Source organism: Lepisma saccharinum, chromosome 23 (assembly GCF_977018435.1).
Source record: "Lepisma saccharinum chromosome 23, izLepSacc3.1, whole genome shotgun sequence".
Classification (NCBI taxonomy): domain Eukaryota; kingdom Metazoa; phylum Arthropoda; class Insecta; order Zygentoma; family Lepismatidae; genus Lepisma; species Lepisma saccharinum.
Window position 1 is genome coordinate 34,530,720 of NC_139251.1, and position 20,062 is coordinate 34,550,781.

General features: G+C 38.8%; 1 protein-coding gene across 1 annotated transcript in view; it reads left to right on the forward strand.

The window, feature by feature from the left end:
• LOC146005390 (epidermal growth factor-like protein 7) overlaps nucleotides 1-20,062 on the forward strand; it is a 92,095-nt gene that overhangs the window by 34,115 nt on the left and 37,918 nt on the right. The window contains exons 2-4 of the mRNA XM_083144621.1: nucleotides 12,251-12,376; nucleotides 15,840-15,958; nucleotides 19,107-19,202. Of these exons, the coding sequence (XP_083000747.1) occupies nucleotides 12,251-12,376; nucleotides 15,840-15,958; nucleotides 19,107-19,202 (341 nt within the window). The remainder of the gene's footprint in view (nucleotides 1-12,250; nucleotides 12,377-15,839; nucleotides 15,959-19,106; nucleotides 19,203-20,062) is intronic.

The following is a 20,062-nucleotide window of genomic DNA, read 5'->3' on the forward strand; positions in this document are numbered from 1 at the left end:
CGACCCCATACAGCACAAATCTCCCAGGGTTATCCATTTGGTTATCCACAATGTCCAGATCAGATCCATGGATATTATGGATATCCATTGAATATCCATTAGATATCCATTTCTGTATATCCAATTCTGGATATCCATTAGACGTCTTAGGATATCCAGAACTGGACATCTAAAACTCGACAAATTCTTGATATCTAATACACAGCCTAAACGTGTGTAGAACTGGTTGTAAGAAACATTCTCCAATTCCGCCCAATACGTCGCCAGATCTCTTCCAAAACTGAATATCCAAAACACATCCAATTCTGGATATCCAAAACATATCCAGATATTGTCCAAAACTGGATATCCAAAATACATACAATTCTGGATATCTAATACATGTCTAGAACTGATCCAGAACTGTTATCCAACAATGAACATAAATAGGATATGTTTGGAATATTAGAAAATGGTAGGGGTGTGCGGAATCCCGAAAAGTCTGGACCGGAATCGGAAAAAAAAATTCCCGTCCCAATCCCGACTTTTCGGGGTCCCGAACAGTCGGGAAATACCAAATGGTCATTTTTAAAAGTCGTTAATTCTCGACGTTCTCTGCATTGTAAATGTCTGGAACTTATCGAAAATTGTTCGTTTTTGTACCAGAAATGCGAAAACAATCATTTAAAGTGAAAATGACGTGTAGAATTCTAGATTTCCCAGAGCTTCAGGAAATTTTGAACATTTCCCATCCCGAAAAATTTCCAGACTTTGTCGGGAAATTGCGAATTTTTCCCGTCCCGAATGTCGGGATTTAAAAAATTTCCCGTCCCGATCCAAAAAATTCTGTCCCACACACCCCAAGAATATTGTCATAGTATTCCCGTTGTGTATACTTTATTATACTTTATCTTGCAATTGAAACAATAATTGCATTGAAGCATTAGCGTTTCTAAACTTATTTACTTGTTATGTTTAGTTATTTAATATTTTTCTTCTTAGAATCAGAAAATTTCGATTTAGTCTTACTAAACGCTACAATACAATTGAGACTAAAATCGAGTAAATCCTACTTAGTAGCTCAACCGGGAAAACCCGTTCCTTATACCGTGCGTTCATTTCGATCTTCAGCCGAGAGATCGGGAGAAGCGTGGCGGGCGGCGCTGACGGAGATGCCGACATTGCCTGTAATGCCTGCTTATTTTTATGGACATATGCAGACATTTATATAAATATTGCAAAACGAGCACTAACCTGTGTTATAACACGCAAAAGTTCTTCTGTAATTCATCCACGTTCTGCCCTTATATACACAAATAAATACGCTTGAGAAACGATGTTAAGAGCCGCAGATAATAAAACATTTCAATCATAGTTTTGACAAGTAACGTCCTGCTTAAGTTTATATCCTTGAAAGAGTTTTGTGTCGATGGGGATCGTTTGGAGGTTTCGAATGTGCAACACTGTATCAAGATTATGCTGCAGACGAAACCGTTAAAAGTCAATGGTTTTCGTGAGCTTCCTTGCAATCCGAAATCTCCGAGCTCGAGTTTTTTTGTTCCTTCGAGACTAGATGAAGACAGAGCTGTGAATATAGTGGCGAGCAGATGTAAACCAAGAGCGTGTTAATTTCGTACTGTGCGCAAGAGTGTTATTCTTGGTTACTTGCCGTTACTTGTTTGTGTTATTGCAGTGTGTATGTGTGTTGTGTCAGTGAGACGATTGGAATGCCAGCCGCAAGGTTCACGTTAGAACAAAGCATTTTTAAGAAATTTGTTCAGAAATTCCCAAGCGTTTCACCTCCACATGGAGATACGGTTGGACATCTTGTCCTTAAATTACGAGAAACTGGATCGTTAAATTTTAAAACACCTAAGCAAAAACGACGGATTCTAACCGAAGAAAAACTCGATGAAATTGGTGCAGCGTTAGAACGTTCTCCAAACAAACCTCTACGCCGTGTTTAACTGGAGATGGGCGTGTCAAAGTCATCAGCACATACAGCCACTAAGCTACTAGAATTAAAACCGTACTCTTATAACACAGGTTAGTGCTCGTTTTGCAATATTTATATAAATGTCTGCATATGTCCATAAAAATAAGCGGGCATTAAAGGCAGCAAACGTCGGGATCTCCGTCAGCGCCGCCCGCCACGCTTCTCCCGATCTCTCGGCTGAAGATCGAAATGAACGCACGGTATATACAGTATGTAACATTCTTATTCGTACACACGGATTTTCAAAGAAAATTCTTTAATATCTGAAAGGAAATACACTCTTTTGAAATTGTTTCTTTACAATTCAATAACTAATATCATTAGGAACATAAAATCTTACCCAAATTCTGTATAACCAATGACAATAATAAATTAAATGAAACTGAAAGAGAAAATGCCATTGTTTGTACAACTTTTCTATTCGTACACTTAATAATATAAAAGAAAAAAGTATATTCAGATCAAATTGACTGACAGTTCTAATACTTTGATGCGTATCCTTTGGGCTTTAATTACTGCTTGACACCTGTTCTTCATAGAATTAACCGGTTTCAGACATGTTTCAGAGCTTATTTTATTCCACTCGGCTTGCAAAACAGTTTTCAACTCTTGTTTGGACTTTATGGACTCGCCTCTTCAAAATTGCCCATAAATGCTCAATGGGATTTAAGTCTGGATTTTGAGCTGGTGTTTGTAGTAGTTTGGGCACATTTCATATTAGCCAATTCATGTTAACTCGCGGCTTATGAGGGCCTCCCCCATGGCGCAGTGGTAGCGTCATTGCCTTGTAATCAAGGGGTCCCGGGTTCGATACTCGGTGGAGTCACAAGTGGTTCGGATTCCTCTTTAAACTGTAGGTCCAGTCCCGATTAGCCATACTGTGCATAAAGTGGACTTAAAACACCAACTCAAACCAAACCAAACTCGCGGCTTATGCTTACTGTCATTGTCTTGTTGGAATCTTTAGATAGACGGCATGTCCATTTTTTGGGCACTCTGCTGTACATTGTTCTTCAATATGTCCAAATAGACATATGCATCCATGATACCATCAATAAACTGGATGGTACCAACACCTTTGGACGACATACAGCCCCAAATCATTAATGACCCACCACCGTGTTTAACTGTTGGAACTGTGTTAATGTGATCATTGTCTTTATTTGATTTTCTCCAGACCCTATTTATCCCATCTGACCCGTATATATTAATCTTGGACTCGTCTGACCATATGACACTATCCCAAAATTCCTGGTCCTTGTGGATGTGTTCTTTCGCGAATGAAAGTCTATTCCTGCGATTCACCTTATTTACATAAGGCCTCTTTCGTGGTATTCTGCCATGATATCCGTGCTTCCACAAAGCACGTCGGGCAGTTTGATCGGACATCATCTTGCCAGCAATATTTTCTACTAACGGTCGTAACTGAGGAACACTTAGTCGGGGGTTTTCTCGCACTCTTTTTAAAATAAAGCGTTCATCACGTTTATTCAACCGTCTCTCTTTTGGTTTTCTCTGTACATTCTGTGTTGAATCTTCCTATTTAAATTTGTTTACTATGTATTGAACTGTGGGTGATTTATTGACTGTTTGTCCATTTTTCCTTAACGAATAACCTCTAAGGGTTAAATTTATAATAACATCCTTCAGATCGGAACTAAGTTCCTTCACCTTGCCCATTTCGAACACGCCGATAGATAGACGATAGGCCTACAACAATACCTACGCCAGTATTCCGCTTGACGGGGAGCGTGCCTGCATGTTCAAACTTGTTACGAAGTTGCAAACTGCACGAAATCGCCCGAATAGCGGTGGCGCTGTATGCGAGGAAGATTGAAACTCTTGCCTGTACGAATAACAGTGTTGCATGAAACAGTGTGGTTTTCTCTTTTCACACAAATTACATGCTCTGTTTATACACTTTGAACATAAATTTTTATTGACATTTGTTGGTGAAACCTCCATTAACATTAATTTCCAGGTACATATGAAAATGATTATATTTAGTAGTAGACATGACATTTTTCCTCGGAAATTCTATTTGTACGAATAACAATGTTACATACTGTATATTTAGCATAGACAGTAGCTATGCACATCATTTTCAGTTCGTGTGTATTACTCCTGAGGCCTGAGTGAATCACAAGCTTGTGACTCTTTTCCTTGTTGGTGAGCGTCTTGCTATTTGCTACTATCAGTGATTGAAACTTTTTAAAATCTTAGAATCAGAAACGCTACAATACACTGCATACAAGAATCGGGACAATGCTCGCTTATACGTAGCATCACAAATCTCCAAGCACACAAGCTTGCGGAAAGCTTACGATAGCAAGCTTGATATGGCAAAGTGGATGCAAGCTTGAAGTAATTATGTGGTACTTAGCGTTGGTGGGTACATTTTTAAAAAAATATAACAATAGACACACTCATTTAATATAACAATAGAGATACTCATTAGACATAAACAATAATGACAAAATGAAATAAAACCCGATTTACAGTGTTATGAAGTGAAATGTGGATACATTATGATGTTGATGTTACCTGCAGTCGCTAGATGGCACTCGCAAAATGTATAAAAGACACTTAAGTTTTCGAAACACAAATAATGGTATATTTCATTATAAATATAATGAGAAATTGTGTTTTAATACCCTTCGAAAGATTTGTGAACATTAAGCTACAAGGATGAGAAGAAAATGTAATGCAGTGCATGAAAATGAATCTCCCATGACCAACCCTTCTGTAATATAAAAAAAAATGATCATTAGGGATCGGTTAGTTCGTATGAACTTTCCAGCCTGCTCATTAGCAGTGCGTAGTTACAGATCGGTTAGTTCATTGAACTATCCAACTTGAATAGTGCCTATTTTAAGGGGGGAGCAAGAAAATTAACAACAAACATTGGTGGTTGAATGTTGCATGCATCCTTTCATATCGAAATAATATTCAGATGAGATCAAAAATTGTACTTTTCGTGTTCATACAATATCCAAAGTATTGCCTCACTTGATGTCCGAAACATGTCCAAAAGTGATCCGAAAATGTCCAAAACATATCCTTTCTGGATATCTTTTGTATATCACATATGCGGACAAATGGATGTCCAGCAGATATCCAGTGGATGTCAATTGGACATTCCTGGATATCTATTGAATATCCAGAACTTCCGACACAAATATCCAAAAGATATCCAGTGGACATTCTTTTCAAAATTGCGAAAAACGTGTAACTGGTATTTTTGGAACTTTCTTATAATTAATGAGAAAGAATTAGGCAACAAATACCACAAAGGTTTTAGCTTTCTATGTTAAATGTCTAATTTTAGTAACGCAACAGCCCCTTGCAATTTGCAAATCAATTTAGATTACGCATGGTCAACACACCGACTCCCACTGCCGCTTTTAATTCGATTCAAGTGTTTCCACAACTGTCCACATGACACATTTCAGTCAACACTGAAAGTTTGGTGTTCCCACGTCGAATGCGGAACACTTATTCATGCCAAAGGAGACATCGCCCACCATTCAGCTACGTGGAAGCCCTTCAGTTCACCTGCATTACAAATTGAAATCGCAATATTGTTAGTGTTAATATAAAGTTCTCCCGGTTTCAAACATATTTCACTAACTCTAGGCAATTTTTACTCTCGTGATATGGCAACACTGTTTCGGTTTCAGACGTCTATCTTTTTCTGGAAGTTATTTCAGAGTCAAGTTGCACCGGAGGTGAAGAGGTCAACCATTCAGTAAGAAGAGTAATGGTCACTACAAGAAACAACACCTTTAACAGCGTTTAGCAACTCCGGGACCACACACAGACTCCTAAAGCGGACAATGATGAGCAACGTGGGTGCTTAGTTGCAGGCCACTTAGTAAGATGTATCTGCCGAGGAACTGGGATTCAGGTATCCATCACACCTCAACCGAACCTTAGTTTTCATTTAGCTGGAGTTCCTCGAGGATTTTTCATCTCGAAACCTTGATTTCTACTTAAGACTTCAGCTGGACATCACTGGACAAGATTGATCTCTTCCACTTCTGTGTAGGAGGAACCAGAGGAACAGTAATAGTGTGAAACTTTCTCGTATCGATCAGGATCTTTCAGAAGGAAGACAAAATTAATTGCTGTTTCTTGTATCAAGGTGGAGTTAGTATTTTTTTTCCAGTGAACAGACAACGACAAATAATAATAGACAAATTGTCCACCATGATCACTCATTCTGTTGGTAGTGATTGCTGTCACTACAGTTTTACGCAATCCGATTGGCTGTGACGTGACGTCATTAGGATAAGCACAGACACTGTGAGGTTAGGCTTGAAGAAGAAGACAAAGTGTTGTGGTACTAATTCCAACCCTTTCCACAACGTGGGATTCAAGACTTGAAACAAAAAAGTCATGAGTACGACCTCTGCTCCAATACAAGTACAGTCATCGAAGTCAGTAATAAGATGTGTTTTATACAGTGTATACTCATACAATTGTAGGTTGAATTGTAAAAAGTAAAGGGCTCCCTTGTGCTTTGCACCACGTCATGAAGGCGTATAGGGGTGTGGAGTTAGCTCACCACACGTTCTTGATCACGGCCGAAGTTGGGGGTGATGTGACAAGCACCACGCCCCTGACCGTCTTTACCCCCCAGAGTTTCCTCCAGGTACCCACTTTATACGACGCTGGGTGGAGGCCGGAGCCGCTTGAAAAGGTGGGGAAAATCCCGGTTCTCCCCCGTCGGGAATCGAACCCGGGACTTTCGCATGGTAGTCAGACAAGGTTGAATTGTATCTTCTGCAAATATGCTGTATAAAGAAACAAACTGCCGGAGTACTAAGTTGAGTGAGTGTACTACACCCATACACCCAACGGCGAAAGAAACGGTAGGCGAATTGTCCACCACCATATTCATTCGGTCTGAATTACACAATGTGATGACAGTGAATTGAAATAAGGACGCCAATAAGCAGAGAACAGTGCCTGCTTCGAATCAACATAGTTTAATTCCTTAAAACAACACAGGATGTAGAATAAAAAAATAATGAAAAAAGCGGTGGACAATTTGCCTCATTATCTTTGCCGTTGACTGTACAATTCCACTCCTCCAAGACACAGAATAAAGAAGAAAGATAGCGAAGGATGGTTTACCTATTGATTTTAAAGTGGTTACTGATTGCTGCTACAACCTTTTCAAGCATTCCCATTGGCTGGCAGCTTTTTGGGGTAGTAAATAATCTGGTGGATAGGTTAGGCTACTATCCGTGACAAAAATATTGAGCCCTCTGTTTGCGTGCTTGTAAAATTGTACTCCGTGGGTGGAAAAAAGTCAAATATACCTCATTGGAAAGCTTCAAGTATCTATTTTTTAATAAGGGTCATCTAAAAATTATTCTTCGTTGCATTTTCGTATTATAATGAAAAATTCACTAAAAAGTGCAGTTTTTCTTCCAGTTTCCAAGAACGGGGAACTTAACATCATACAGTTCATAAAATTGACATAATATTGAGATTTTTAGTACGTGAGGACGGATTGTTTTTGCATCTCTGTGGAAGAAGTCAAATGCAGATCTTCACTAGATGCTTCAAAAATTGAAATTTTAGGCAAACGTGCAATCTTGAAATGCGTAATTGCAAATTCAATTAAATTGTAAAAATCCGTTTATATGACACATTTGATCCAAATCCAGAAGTTTAACATGTGTATCTTAAGTATGACCACAGATATAAATTATTATTGACCACTCCTAATATGGTAAACGCGCGGATGACGTATGGCGAGATGCGGCCAATCTCAGACTCCGCGGGCTGCAGGTGACTTGCACAGTGTTGCCGCTTCGCTGCAGCTACACTGTCTACGCTGCGAGAATAGTGGAAGTGCGTTCCGTTGGTCTGATCCAAAACATTGTGGCAGTGTAAAATAATGAATAAACAATTTGTCATATTATGAATGAAATACATTTTCTTTGTATACTTTAGTTATTGTTATATTTTCTAGCTTTTATCCAATCTTTATACGAACGTCATTTTCTACGTATAATTTTATGTCGCTCATTTAACAAGAGTAAGTGCAACGATGAGCTTGATTTGATGAAGGCAATGAAATATCTTAACAAATATTCGAACCCGTGACTGCTGGCTTCGCAGTCTCCTCTGTATATAAAAATAACATGCTTGCGATGTACAGCAACAGCAACTTCATAACAAAGGAAAACAGCAAGAAAGTAGCATGTAAGCGATCTTATGTATGTGTGCGAGTTCAGGCTATATGGTAGGAACACAAGAGTGATAAAATAAAATCTGCATTCGTCAATTACTGCATCTGAACAATGCACAACAATTCGCTTTGTAACGAAAACTTTCGGCATACTTTCCGTGTCAAAGCTGCTGGCAAAGTTTAAAGGTTTGCCGGCGGCGTGTGGCAACAAAGCGCACTTCGTCGTAGCAACGAGGCGAAAAACGCGCGAGCCGTTGCCAAGAGAAACAATTCTGTCTGTCGTTTTCAATTCGCAGAATATGAAAAGATAAGCCATAAAAATTTGATTTTTATTCCATGCTCATTATTTAGATATGCTTTGCATCGCCATTGGGCTGACCATTACCGAGATTGCAACACTGTTATTAAACATTAATATTGGTTGTTCCACAAATGATAGCAACATTATATATGACCGAGATATTTACACATAAACAAGCTTCAATCACAAGAAATTTCATATTTTTAGGACTGTTTTTCAAGAAGCTACACACGATTGAATTCGACTTAAATAAAACACACACGAAAAAATTACACTTTTACGAACATTTTTGTTTGAATAGAGAACAGACAAAGCTAAAATCACTTTGTCTTGGTTTTGTCTAAAAGCATACACTTGTAGCTTTCCAATGAGGTATATTTGACTTTATTCCTCCCACGGAGTACAATTTTAGAAGCACGTAAACAGAGGGCTCAATATTTTTGTCACGGATAGTAGTTGGGTTTGGTTCTTTAAGAAGAAGAAGAAGACGAAAATGATTGTAGCAGCAATACCGACCTCTTAAGTTCTTAAGTACAGTATTACAAGAGTACCAAGTAAATTGCCATCACCATGTTCATTTTCTTTGTTTTAAGCAATAAGAGTTTCAAGAATTGAAACAGAACACCAAACAACTGCTGACAACATCCGCAGCACCATGCATAAAAATCCATTCATTAAAAGACGTAATCTGCAAGAGAAAAATTATACCTGCAGCAAAATTAGTTTGGTATTGACGTTTGAGAAGCACGTGGAGGAAAGGGGTCTCCTTCACTGCGGGAGGGTGGGTTATTGTCATGCGAGCCAATCAAAATCTTCCCAATGCTTCACCAAAGCCCTGGTTACCTAGCAACAGAAAACGTTTATCACGGTGTTGCCGCTTATCGGGCGATTGTTCTTGCGATCAGATTCATGTTGTTGGGAGAAGACGTGTTGTTTGTTTGTTGCGTTGCGTTGCTGTGATATTTTAACCGGTCCGTTTGTTTAGTGTTTACTGAATTTAGAGTATTCTTTGTTGTATATAGCGTGTTGTTTTAGTGTGTTATTTTTTGTACATAATTTTCTGTGTTCTGCTTGTGTGTGTGTTGTGTGAAGAATGTCAAACACAGGAGACAATAATCGAGATGACAATGTACCAAAGAGGCCATGCACTAAAAGAAATAAAGCCTTCGGTAAAGGAATTCCTCTCAAAGGCCAAACGCGGGAGATGGTTTGTTCTGTGCGCAAATATTTTGAGCAAGAGAAAAACAATGGGGGTCCAATCATATCTGTAAATAAAGTTGTGGACAGGACTGCTGCTGCTGTCGGCGTGTCTAAGAACACCATTGTTACCATAGGGAAAGAAAAATATAATGTGGTGGAAATAAATCAATGCGAGGCTTCAAAATTGGAAACCCCAGGAAAGAAGAAGAATATCAGTAAATGTGTGACAAATTTAGATACCTTTCAGCAAGACGCTATTCGTCGCCATATTTACTCGTATTATAGGAGGAAAGATCATCCCACTGTTGGGAAACTGCACATTTCGTTGAAAGATTCGGGACTTTTTCAAGGTGGGGAAACATCTTTAAGAACAGTCATAAAATCTCTGGGATTCTCATACAAGAAAATTAATGGACGCAAAATACTGATGGAAAAACCTTACATTTCCGCATGGCGATGTAGATTCCTCAGGGAAATTACGAAGCACAATTTTGACGAAATTGTTTGGCTTGACGAAACCTGGGTAAACGCCAATCACAGTGTGAATAAAGGATGGACTGATGACACACCTGAGGGTACGATGGGATTGCCTTTAGGTAAGGGGGGCAGGATAATATTACTTCATGCCGGTACATCCTCAGGGTTCATTCCAAACTGTTGTCTGCTTTTTACTTCTAAGAAAACGGGGGACTATCATGAAGAAATGAACCATGCCACATTTTTAAAATGGTTTCAGGACTCGCTTCTTGACAATCTACACACACCGTCCACTATCATATGTGACAATGCAAGTTATCACTCCGTGCTTTTGGACAAAGCTCCAACTATGGCGATTAAAAAAAGTGATATTGTTCAGTGGCTTACACGCAAAAATGTACCAGTAAATAAAGACCTGAAGAAGGTGGAATTAATGGAACTCGTTAACCGTTACAAGCCGCAGTTTCCTACGTACGTCATTGATAGCATTGCTGCAGAACATGGGCACAAAGTAGTTAGACTCCCTCCTTACCATTGCCATTTTAATGCCATTGAAATGATATGGGCGCAGATCAAAGGATATGTTGGTCGCAACAACAAAGAATTCACCATGTCATCTGTAGTGAAACTGACTGAAGAAGCTATAGCCTCGGTAACACCCGAGAATTGGAGAAATGTTGTGCGCCACACCAAAAAAGTTATTGAAGATGCATGGGAATATGAGGGTATTTTGGAGGAAAGTGTAGAAGAACTCATCATAAATATCGCTAGTTCCAGTGATTCCTCAGATGAAGATGACGACAGCTCCAGCACGAATAGCGATAACATTAGTGATTTAGAGATGAGTGGTGTTTTACCTCTGGAATAATCTTCAAGGTACAGTGGTTTTTAAATTATTTATTATTCATTTACTTTGATAATCTTATGTTATATATTTGATGTAACTGACTTATCTTTTCTTTCCATATTTTAAACAAATGCATATAAAGTATTTAGGCATATGGGGATGTAGAATTAGGGCTCCACACATTCTCGACCTCGACCTAGGCCATATTGTGGAGGTGATGTGAATGTGGTGATGTGGTTCACCGACCGCCTTTACCCCAGGTTTGCCCCAGGTAATCACTTGGGCTGAGTCGACCCCGTAGTCGCTCAGGATATTTGAAAAAGTTCCACAAAGTACCACAGGTCTCCCCCATGAAAGTCACACGCCCCAACAGCTGGACCTTTGTGCACTTCAGTTGCGGTATAATTGAAAGATGGGCAGACTTGAATGGCGACTTCGGAAAGAAATGGTTATTGCATGTGTATATATTCAATATTTTCAGAACGGATTTAAAAGATAACCTGTAAAAAATGCTCGTTTCGTTAATTCGTTCATGTTGTAAGGGATATGGAAATGAAGAGAGAAAACAATAACACATTTCATCATTGTTGTTCCTTTTCATAACACGTAAATGAATCCCGGTTTCCTCGAAAAACAATGACAATAACAATAACAATAACTCATTTCATCATTGTTGTTCCTTTTCATAACACGTTTTCCTCGACACAGCGCCAGACGGCTGCACTGCGTACCGTACCGCACGATATGGCAATACCGTGTCGCGTGTTCCTTCAGCTCTCAATACCAAACTAATTTTGCGGCAGGTATATGATGGACAAGTTGCCGGTCAATACTGTAACTGTATCCCATTGTTACCAGCATCGGGCAAGGATACTCTGAACTAAATTTCACTTGTACAAAGTTGTGAGAACGAATTTGCGCATTTGATGGGGGGAAAAACAACGTAGTATTGATATACAGATCGCTCATATAAATTACTCCGTGAAATGTTATGGAAAGATCTCCGAATGCTTCTTTTATACACTGTATCGTGGATACAAATCGAAGAAACGATTCATCCTTTATAACAATGTACAATAAAAGTCTTGTTTCCTATAAACTAACAACAATGCTAGCCCTATAAGAACAAACAACAATGCTATGATGTAATCACTTGGAAGAGAGCTTTATCATGCATGCCAACATTGTTGAAGCTAGATGACTACCCTTGCATTATAAACTTATACAGTAGGACTTTTCTTCCAGGCGACACGTGTGTACTCAAGTGAAGCTGGTCAGCCGCCCAGCAAAGAAAGTGGAGACCTTCTGCAAGCCTGTCTACAAGACGTACACTCAGATATGCGAGAGGAATCGGCTGTGCAAGGCAGCCAGGTAGGTGGCATCTCAATTTAGTGTGACGGCATATTCAAAGGTTTGTCCAAGCGGCAACAAGGGTTTCCGTTAATAACTACGTAGTTTCTTAATTTCGTTCACACTTAGACAGAACATATTCTACGATACGATACGGTATGTGTACAGTCCTGGACACTTCTGGGCTGTAACGATTCCATTGTTACAACCCAGAAGTGTCCGTGACTGTACGTCAGGATCACAATTTGGCTACGGTTTCCACTTTTAGTGGCTAGGCAGTAGAAAATTTGTTTTTCTTATTTGGATCTTCTTGACTTTCAAAACAGAATGTTCGATATTTTCATATACAGTAAAATCTCGTTAATCCGGACCCCGAAAAGCCGGACTTCGCTTAATAAAAAAAAAAGAAGCAGAATGCAATGTTTTAAATGTGGCTAGAAGTCAACAAGAGAACTTCCCAAAGAAAAGACAGCCAACCACTGATGAAATTCTGTTTCCCGCAGACTTTGTACTGTATAGTGTATTTAGGCCTATGCCCTTTAAATACACCATAGTAAACGTGTTTTGTTGCTATAAACGGAGTTTTAATGAATTCACTTTCTACTGTTCTTTTAGGTTATTTCAGTTAATCCGGACTTTCGTTAAACCGGTCAACTTATCCCCCATTAGTCCGGATTAACGAGGTTTTACTGTAATTGGAATTTGCATTTGCATTCGTTGGTCAATGCATTTGTATAACATGTATTTTGACGAGACGATATATGAGGTGTAAGGGACGACTTTCTGATAAGGCACCGAAAAGAGTCGACCTCACTTCCACGTAGTACATCCCAGTAACCGGTGTTCGAATTGAAGAAGGAACCAGGAAATTCCCTCCCCCCCTTCTAATTTTTTGATCCCCGGCTCTACATTTATATTTTCATTCCCAACCAGGGAAAGAAAATTCCCCTTCTGAATGTGTTCTATTTTTATTTGGGATGGCATGACAGTCATTCATTGTTTGAATCATAAATTCGAAATTGTCGGCCCCTGTGGCAGAGTGGTTAGCACATCGCGCTACGACACCAGGGCTCCCGGGTTCGAATCCTGGCCTGGGCATCGCTATTTGCGAGTGTCCATTCATCAATTTCATCATATCACTCATCCCCATCTTCGGAAATTAGCCAAAAGTGGTAAAAAGGCGAATTAAAATAAAGCAAATCAAATCAAATAAATTCGAACTTGTGAAAATATTAGTCATTGCCGTTTAAATCTTTTATGGATGCATTTTATTTTATGTCCGGTCAAGACAGCAAAAATCAAGGAGGGCGCAAGGGCATTTTACTTTTTCTAAAGGATCAAAAAGTGGAGGGCTACTGCCACCCCGGCCCTCTATCGAAACGGTAACTCAAGCGTAGAACTGAGATTATTTCCGTAACATCTCTGGCCGTTCTGCGCTTGCACCTTGGGAGCGAGTCATAACTCCCGACACCTCCAATCAAGAGGTGAACCGCTGATGTCATCTCTACTCTGCGCCTATAGCTAACTCCATTGCTCACGCTGTACACTGCTCGTAGGCTCGCTGGCTAGACTCGCGCAGTCAGCTGGACTCTACCGGTAGTTCTCGTAAGTCCCTTTGCATTTTCTTCAATTCGAACACTGCCAGTAACTGCTCCTTGTAGTCCAACGAGACCAGGATAATCCTTTGTTGTCCTATGTTTGTCCTATGTGCTGAGTGCCTCTTTACAGCATCAGCTTTCAAGTTAGGTAAGAAGATTTTTAGTCTTCAGAGATAGTATAATGTTAGTTCTTGTCAAGTAAGTAATGAATGAATTAGTTTTAACAATTGAGTAAGAGCGTTTTTAGCAGACATGTGCCTATTATATTTTCTTGTTAGAGGCATGTCACCAGTTTTGTTTTAGTTAACGGGCTTATTCCCGTATTGAGTTACGGGGCAAAAATAGCCTATGTGCTGATGTCCCCGTAGTATAATAATTAGACCTCGGATTTTAGGTCTTTTACCTATTTTTCCTTTGCAGGTAAACAAGAAATAACAAGTTATGTCAGCGTTTCATTAAAAAACGCAACAACCGACGAAATGTTATAGTGCCTAAAATAACCTATTTTGCTTCTTATAACCTATTTTATGTTTATGTGCTTAAATTACACCTTTTATTAGGTGTTTTTGTATTTCCTTTAGATTTTACAGGATTTTTATGTTTCTCAGAGGTATTTACTTGCTTTGGTAACGAAACAATTCAATGATTGGCGTGTTTCAACTTATTTTGTTTCTCAAAGCTATAAACAAAACAAAATGTCTGACGTCACTGTTACCTGCACACAGTGGCGGCGGTTAGAGGGGGCAGTTCCCTCCTACTTTTTGCCCCCGCACCATGGACCCTTAATGCTAAGCCTTGTCTACTAAGATAAAGTAAACTGTCCTTGCCCCCCCCCTCCCTTCCAGTTTTGGCACCCAATCGTGTCTACTGCCTGCACAGTCCAAAGTGCAAACTTCTGATCCGTGTGGTCTTGCTCACTTTCTCGTCAGTTCGGCTCTTTTGTGGCATTCACGCCTTGTGAAATAACGTTTCGGCATTCAAATTTGCAGAACTGACTATGTTTCAGTTGAAACATAAAGAAAAAGATAAAATAAAGCATCTGCTTGTACCTTTTTTCATGTTTTACCAAAATTCACGCATAATTGCCAGAGCCAATAATTCACGCATAATTCCCAGACCAGAATTCAAGGTATTCCAAATGATCTACCCTGATATTGTGCAGCATATTATACATACGTAATTAATTTTTCATACCAACAAGTAACTTTTGCTAACGGCACAAGTATAGTAATACAATAATTTGTGGATAATTTTGAAAATGATGCATACAAATGAAAATTTGGTTAGAAAATTAACATTTGGTTGTTATGTATGCCTACTAAAATTTCTTAAGGTTCTTGTGATTTTTTTAACGATTCTATGTAATCAGTAATTTACAGGAATTTTGTACCATTTAAGTTTTTTGGAACCTACTTCAGGATTTTGTCGAGCCTAATTTAATATTTTTAGAACCTATTTCAGAATTTTTAGAACCTATTTTAGGATTTTTAGAGCCTATTTTAAGAAGCACACTTGTTATAACCTAAAAAACCAAGGTCTAATAATAATCAATCAATCAGGAGACGATATTATTAGTCAAAGGACGTGTGAGTCAGCAAGATTACAAGATTACGTTTCAAAACTTGTGACATCGAATTAATATAATTAATAAATCCCCATTGTACTAATGCTACTCTCCTTTGTTGTATAGTTCTATAAAACACATAAATTTAGATCTTATATAAAGTTTATCGCATATACTAGTTTTGGTGTATGACTCTGCAATTGAATAAAATTTTAACGATCAACTCCGGAGCCTAAATATTCGACAGCTACCAACAGAATATGCTAATTGAGTACTGTTCTCCAGTGTGTTTGCGATATTCATATGCCTTTCATTTTTTCAGGGTAGTGTACGAGATCGCCTATCGAACTGTGCTCCAAATGAGGAATGCACGCGAAACCACATACGCCTGCTGCCCAGGATGGTCTCAGGGCAACAAAGCTGCCCACGGATGCAACAAAGGTATATACATCCCATTGTTGTCGTCATTGCTGACTTTAATAAGAACTGTGGCAGGCAAGCCATAACAATTATACACTTTTGAACTCTCATGAGTTTTAGGTATGACGTGAGAATTACAATTTGGCAATAATAGCTTTAAAATATGGTGCATAGTTTCGGAGGGGTGGGTGGAGGGCTAAGTCTCCAATGTTGTACCCACGATAAATGCCGTAGCATGAAAGTTTTTTCAGCTGAAATGTGTGTTTTATGATAGTTAGATACCTTGAGCGATTGTTCTGGTACTGCGTTGGTAGAATAGAAATGGATTTCCCCTCTATTCATATGAGCTTCTAAAGTTGTGATTACAAAGATTACGAACTTGCCATGAAGTAGTTAGAAGTAGGGGCGTTTCACTACAGCGCACTCTACAACATGACGTAAGCTTTGGATAGAGGAGGTAATTCATCCTTCGTCTGGCAAAACAACTAAAATAAAATAATTCTGGTAAAATTTACTCATAGTTAGCAACACTGTCGTCCATAAAGCTTCCAAGGTTGACATCTACAGGCACATTGGTCAAAGGCAACTCACTCCCAACCCATATCTGCGCCTTCATCTCATGTCTTCATACTCCAGCTTCCCATCCGTTCAGACCTAGTTTTACGATCCTATCTATATTCAGTCCAGCCTGAATCACGTCTTTAAAACCAATCATAAAACCACATGCGGTTGAAGTCGAATTAATCTTTTCCCGAGCCTAACCCACTCGCCACTATGTACAAGATGCATTACTTTGTCTTTTATCTGAATGACCTTGTGTGAACTCAGTGCATCTGCAATGCCGGGACATCACGTCCTTTTTTTATCACTGCAAACGTCCTCGTAAATCCTTATATTTGTCACCGTCAACCATATTTCGTTGATAACCTAAGCTGCCACGACCGCCTTCAATGAAGTGATTCAGTTATTGCTCCTTCCGTCTGGCAACCATGAATCAAGATTGTACTTGCTCGCTACGCCCCCTGTTTGTCAAGAACTCCACCTGGTGGATACAAGGACCTGCCACGGCTGTAGGTGGCGACACTGGAAAATAGAACTAATCCCTTAAATTCTCGTTTGCTAAACCGCTTCTTAAGTGGCAGGAATAGTCTGTGGTGCAACAGAGTTGCCAACTATGTTTCGCATTGGGATTTGGATGAGTTTTTTAAATCCACTTTTATGCAGAGTTGTTAAAAGTTCAGGAAGCCATAAATACTAATGGGTTCCCTAACAGGACCGGAACCTTTTTTCTCGTACAATTTAAATATCGTCCAAGTTGCGTATTGTTTCATTTCAGTACCGAACTTGGCCGTATTTAAATTCATCCGGAAAAAAAGGTTCCGGGAACGAATTGAAATAATTTAAAGTTAGAAAGGTCCTTTAAAGTCCAGAACCCATTTATGTTTTCTGATTTTGTCTCCCGGATCAGAAATGAATTTATTTACCATCCCTGAATCTTCAACAACCCTGCTTTTATGCACAGATAGGCTAATTGGGACTGGACCTACAGTTTAAAGTGAGGTCAGAACCTCCACCAGATATCGAACCCAGGATGCATTGATTACAAGGATTTCACCATGGGAACAAAGTGTCAAATGCAAATTCCCTTTAAAATTCCATTAAAATGACCTCTGATTACAATTTTGGCATTTCAACAACTTTTAAAGTGTAAGTTAGAATAAAAACGGTAAATGCAGAATATTGTATTGTTTATGCCGACTCTACTTAGCAAGCAGCTATGAAATATCAACTTTTACAATTCCACCCCCCCCCCCCCCAAATCCTGCGTAAGCTAATGACGTTAACTAAGTAGATTAATACAACGCGAAACTGGATGTAAAAGCAAATGGCCAATGTATATGTTTGCAAATGATTCCGCAAACAGAGAAAACATAGTAAATCAATATTCTGGGATGCCTGAAAGGTAAATGAAGCGAACACAATTATCATAAGACAGAGCCATGTGTATGGTTTGCATTTATCATATTTTCACTCACTTTTGGGTAATCGCGACGATAAGGATGAATAGTGTATAAATTAACTGATGACTCTCACAATGAAACACCCATCCGAATAGCGAGTCCTGCTACAATGGTAAAGAACTGTGACTTGGACCTGTAGAGTAGGATGCATGAGTACTACTAAGCAAATTGTCCATCACAATGTTTATTCTCTTACTTTCACGCTATGAGAGTTTCAATTTAAGTTTTTAACTCCGCTTTATGAACATATGGGCTAACCGGGACTGGACCTACAGGTTAAAGTGGCATAGGAACCACTGTGTGTCTGTACCGGGTATTGAAAACAGGACCCAGGTATTGAACCCAAGACGTTACCACTACGTCATCACTGAAGCCTAATGAGAGTTTCAAGAATTTATACAAAACGCCAAACAAGCTGCTGACAACCCCTGCACCAGTACACACTGGTGTACGCAGAGGGGGCTGATGGGGCTACAGCCCTTCCGAAATTTTGAGAAAATCAACTTTTACAAATAAAAGAAATTGAAAAACTCGGGAAAAATCAAAATAGTAAATGCAAACCCCCTTAAAATCTTTTCCCGGCCATTTTTGAGAGTGGAAAATTGTAAATATACGCAATATGTTGTCTACGCCAGCCCCTAGAAAGCAGCCAGGCACGCCAACCTTTGAAAAACATTGGGTTCTTGTAACTTTAAAAATCTCATTTATCTTTCCTTCCATGTATCATATTAATGCACATCAATAATCCAATCTTTACTATTTGAAAGTGTTTTTTTTTTTTTTTTTTTTTTGCTGATTTCAATAAGTGAATATACTACAGCAATAATATCACAAATTATTTGGTGTGCTCGGGACCATCGGACCCAAATAAGTTGGCACCACTGAAAGCAGCTATATACTATCCAATTATACAATTCAAGCTCCTCCCGAAAAAAATCCTACGTACGCCAGTGCCAGCATACGTAAAAAGCACGTCCTCATATATAAAAAAAATACTTTGGATGCAAGAAAAAAATAATGAAAATGTTATGCCGAGCCGAGTAATATTTGTGAATCCCACTGTACATACAAGATGATGGTACTAATTTTATTTAGCGATCAATTGGAACCAGTGAAAGTTAATTGACAAGTCTATTTCTTCTTTATAGCGCTGTGTACGAAATCCTGCCAGAATGGAGGCTCCTGTGTGAAACCGGAAACGTGCTCATGTAAACCAGGGTTCACTGGGAAGCAATGCGAAAAAGGTAAGTACATTTTAATTGTTGATATTAAAGCTCAGTACTTTCAAAATATAAACAAGTCAATAGAGAAAGTACGAAAGATTTCTCATTTGTGAGTGTTACTTTGATTCTAAACCTTAATGTGCATATAATAATTAACCAAAATGATCGATCATCGAAATGAAACCTCAAGGATCAAACTGTTATTAAGAAAAGTTCTTCGTCTTGACTGTACACTGTGACAGTTTGTCAGTATTAAATCCTTCATTGCTACACCCTTTGGGGGTACGTACTTAAATGTCATTTACCACGGCTACAGAAATATCTTAATCTCAGGGGATAGGTTCTTTATTCGAGAATTCCAAATAAGAAAGCGTTTTATAGCTAAGAGGATATAGTGAAATGCGGATCTATATTCTGATAACAATACAAAATACAGATATATATATATATATATAAGTGAAAAGGTATTATTTTCTTGTATCTATTTCTTCTATAGGAAAAAAGGCTTCTTCTTCCTTGATTATCGAAAAGGCTTCTTCTTCTTTTATTATTTCTTCTATATATAAGAAGTCCAATTGCGTCGTCTAGCTTCCTTTTCTTTATGCCTTATATATGTTTTCTTTCCTTTCCCCGTGGGTCTTTATCATTACTTCCCTGGCAATTCTCATAATTACATTTACTAGATGGCGGTAAGTCTATGACCTTTGGATGATAGTTATTTTCTTCTTTTGAAATGTCATATCGTAAACCCAATGGATCATTACTTATAACTGGAGGTTGGATAGTTTCCCCACCCTCTTGTCTTCTTCGTTTTAATACATATTCCTTTACTCTCTTTCCTGCTCGCTTCTTTGGCATTATCCAGCAACCAAGCTATACTT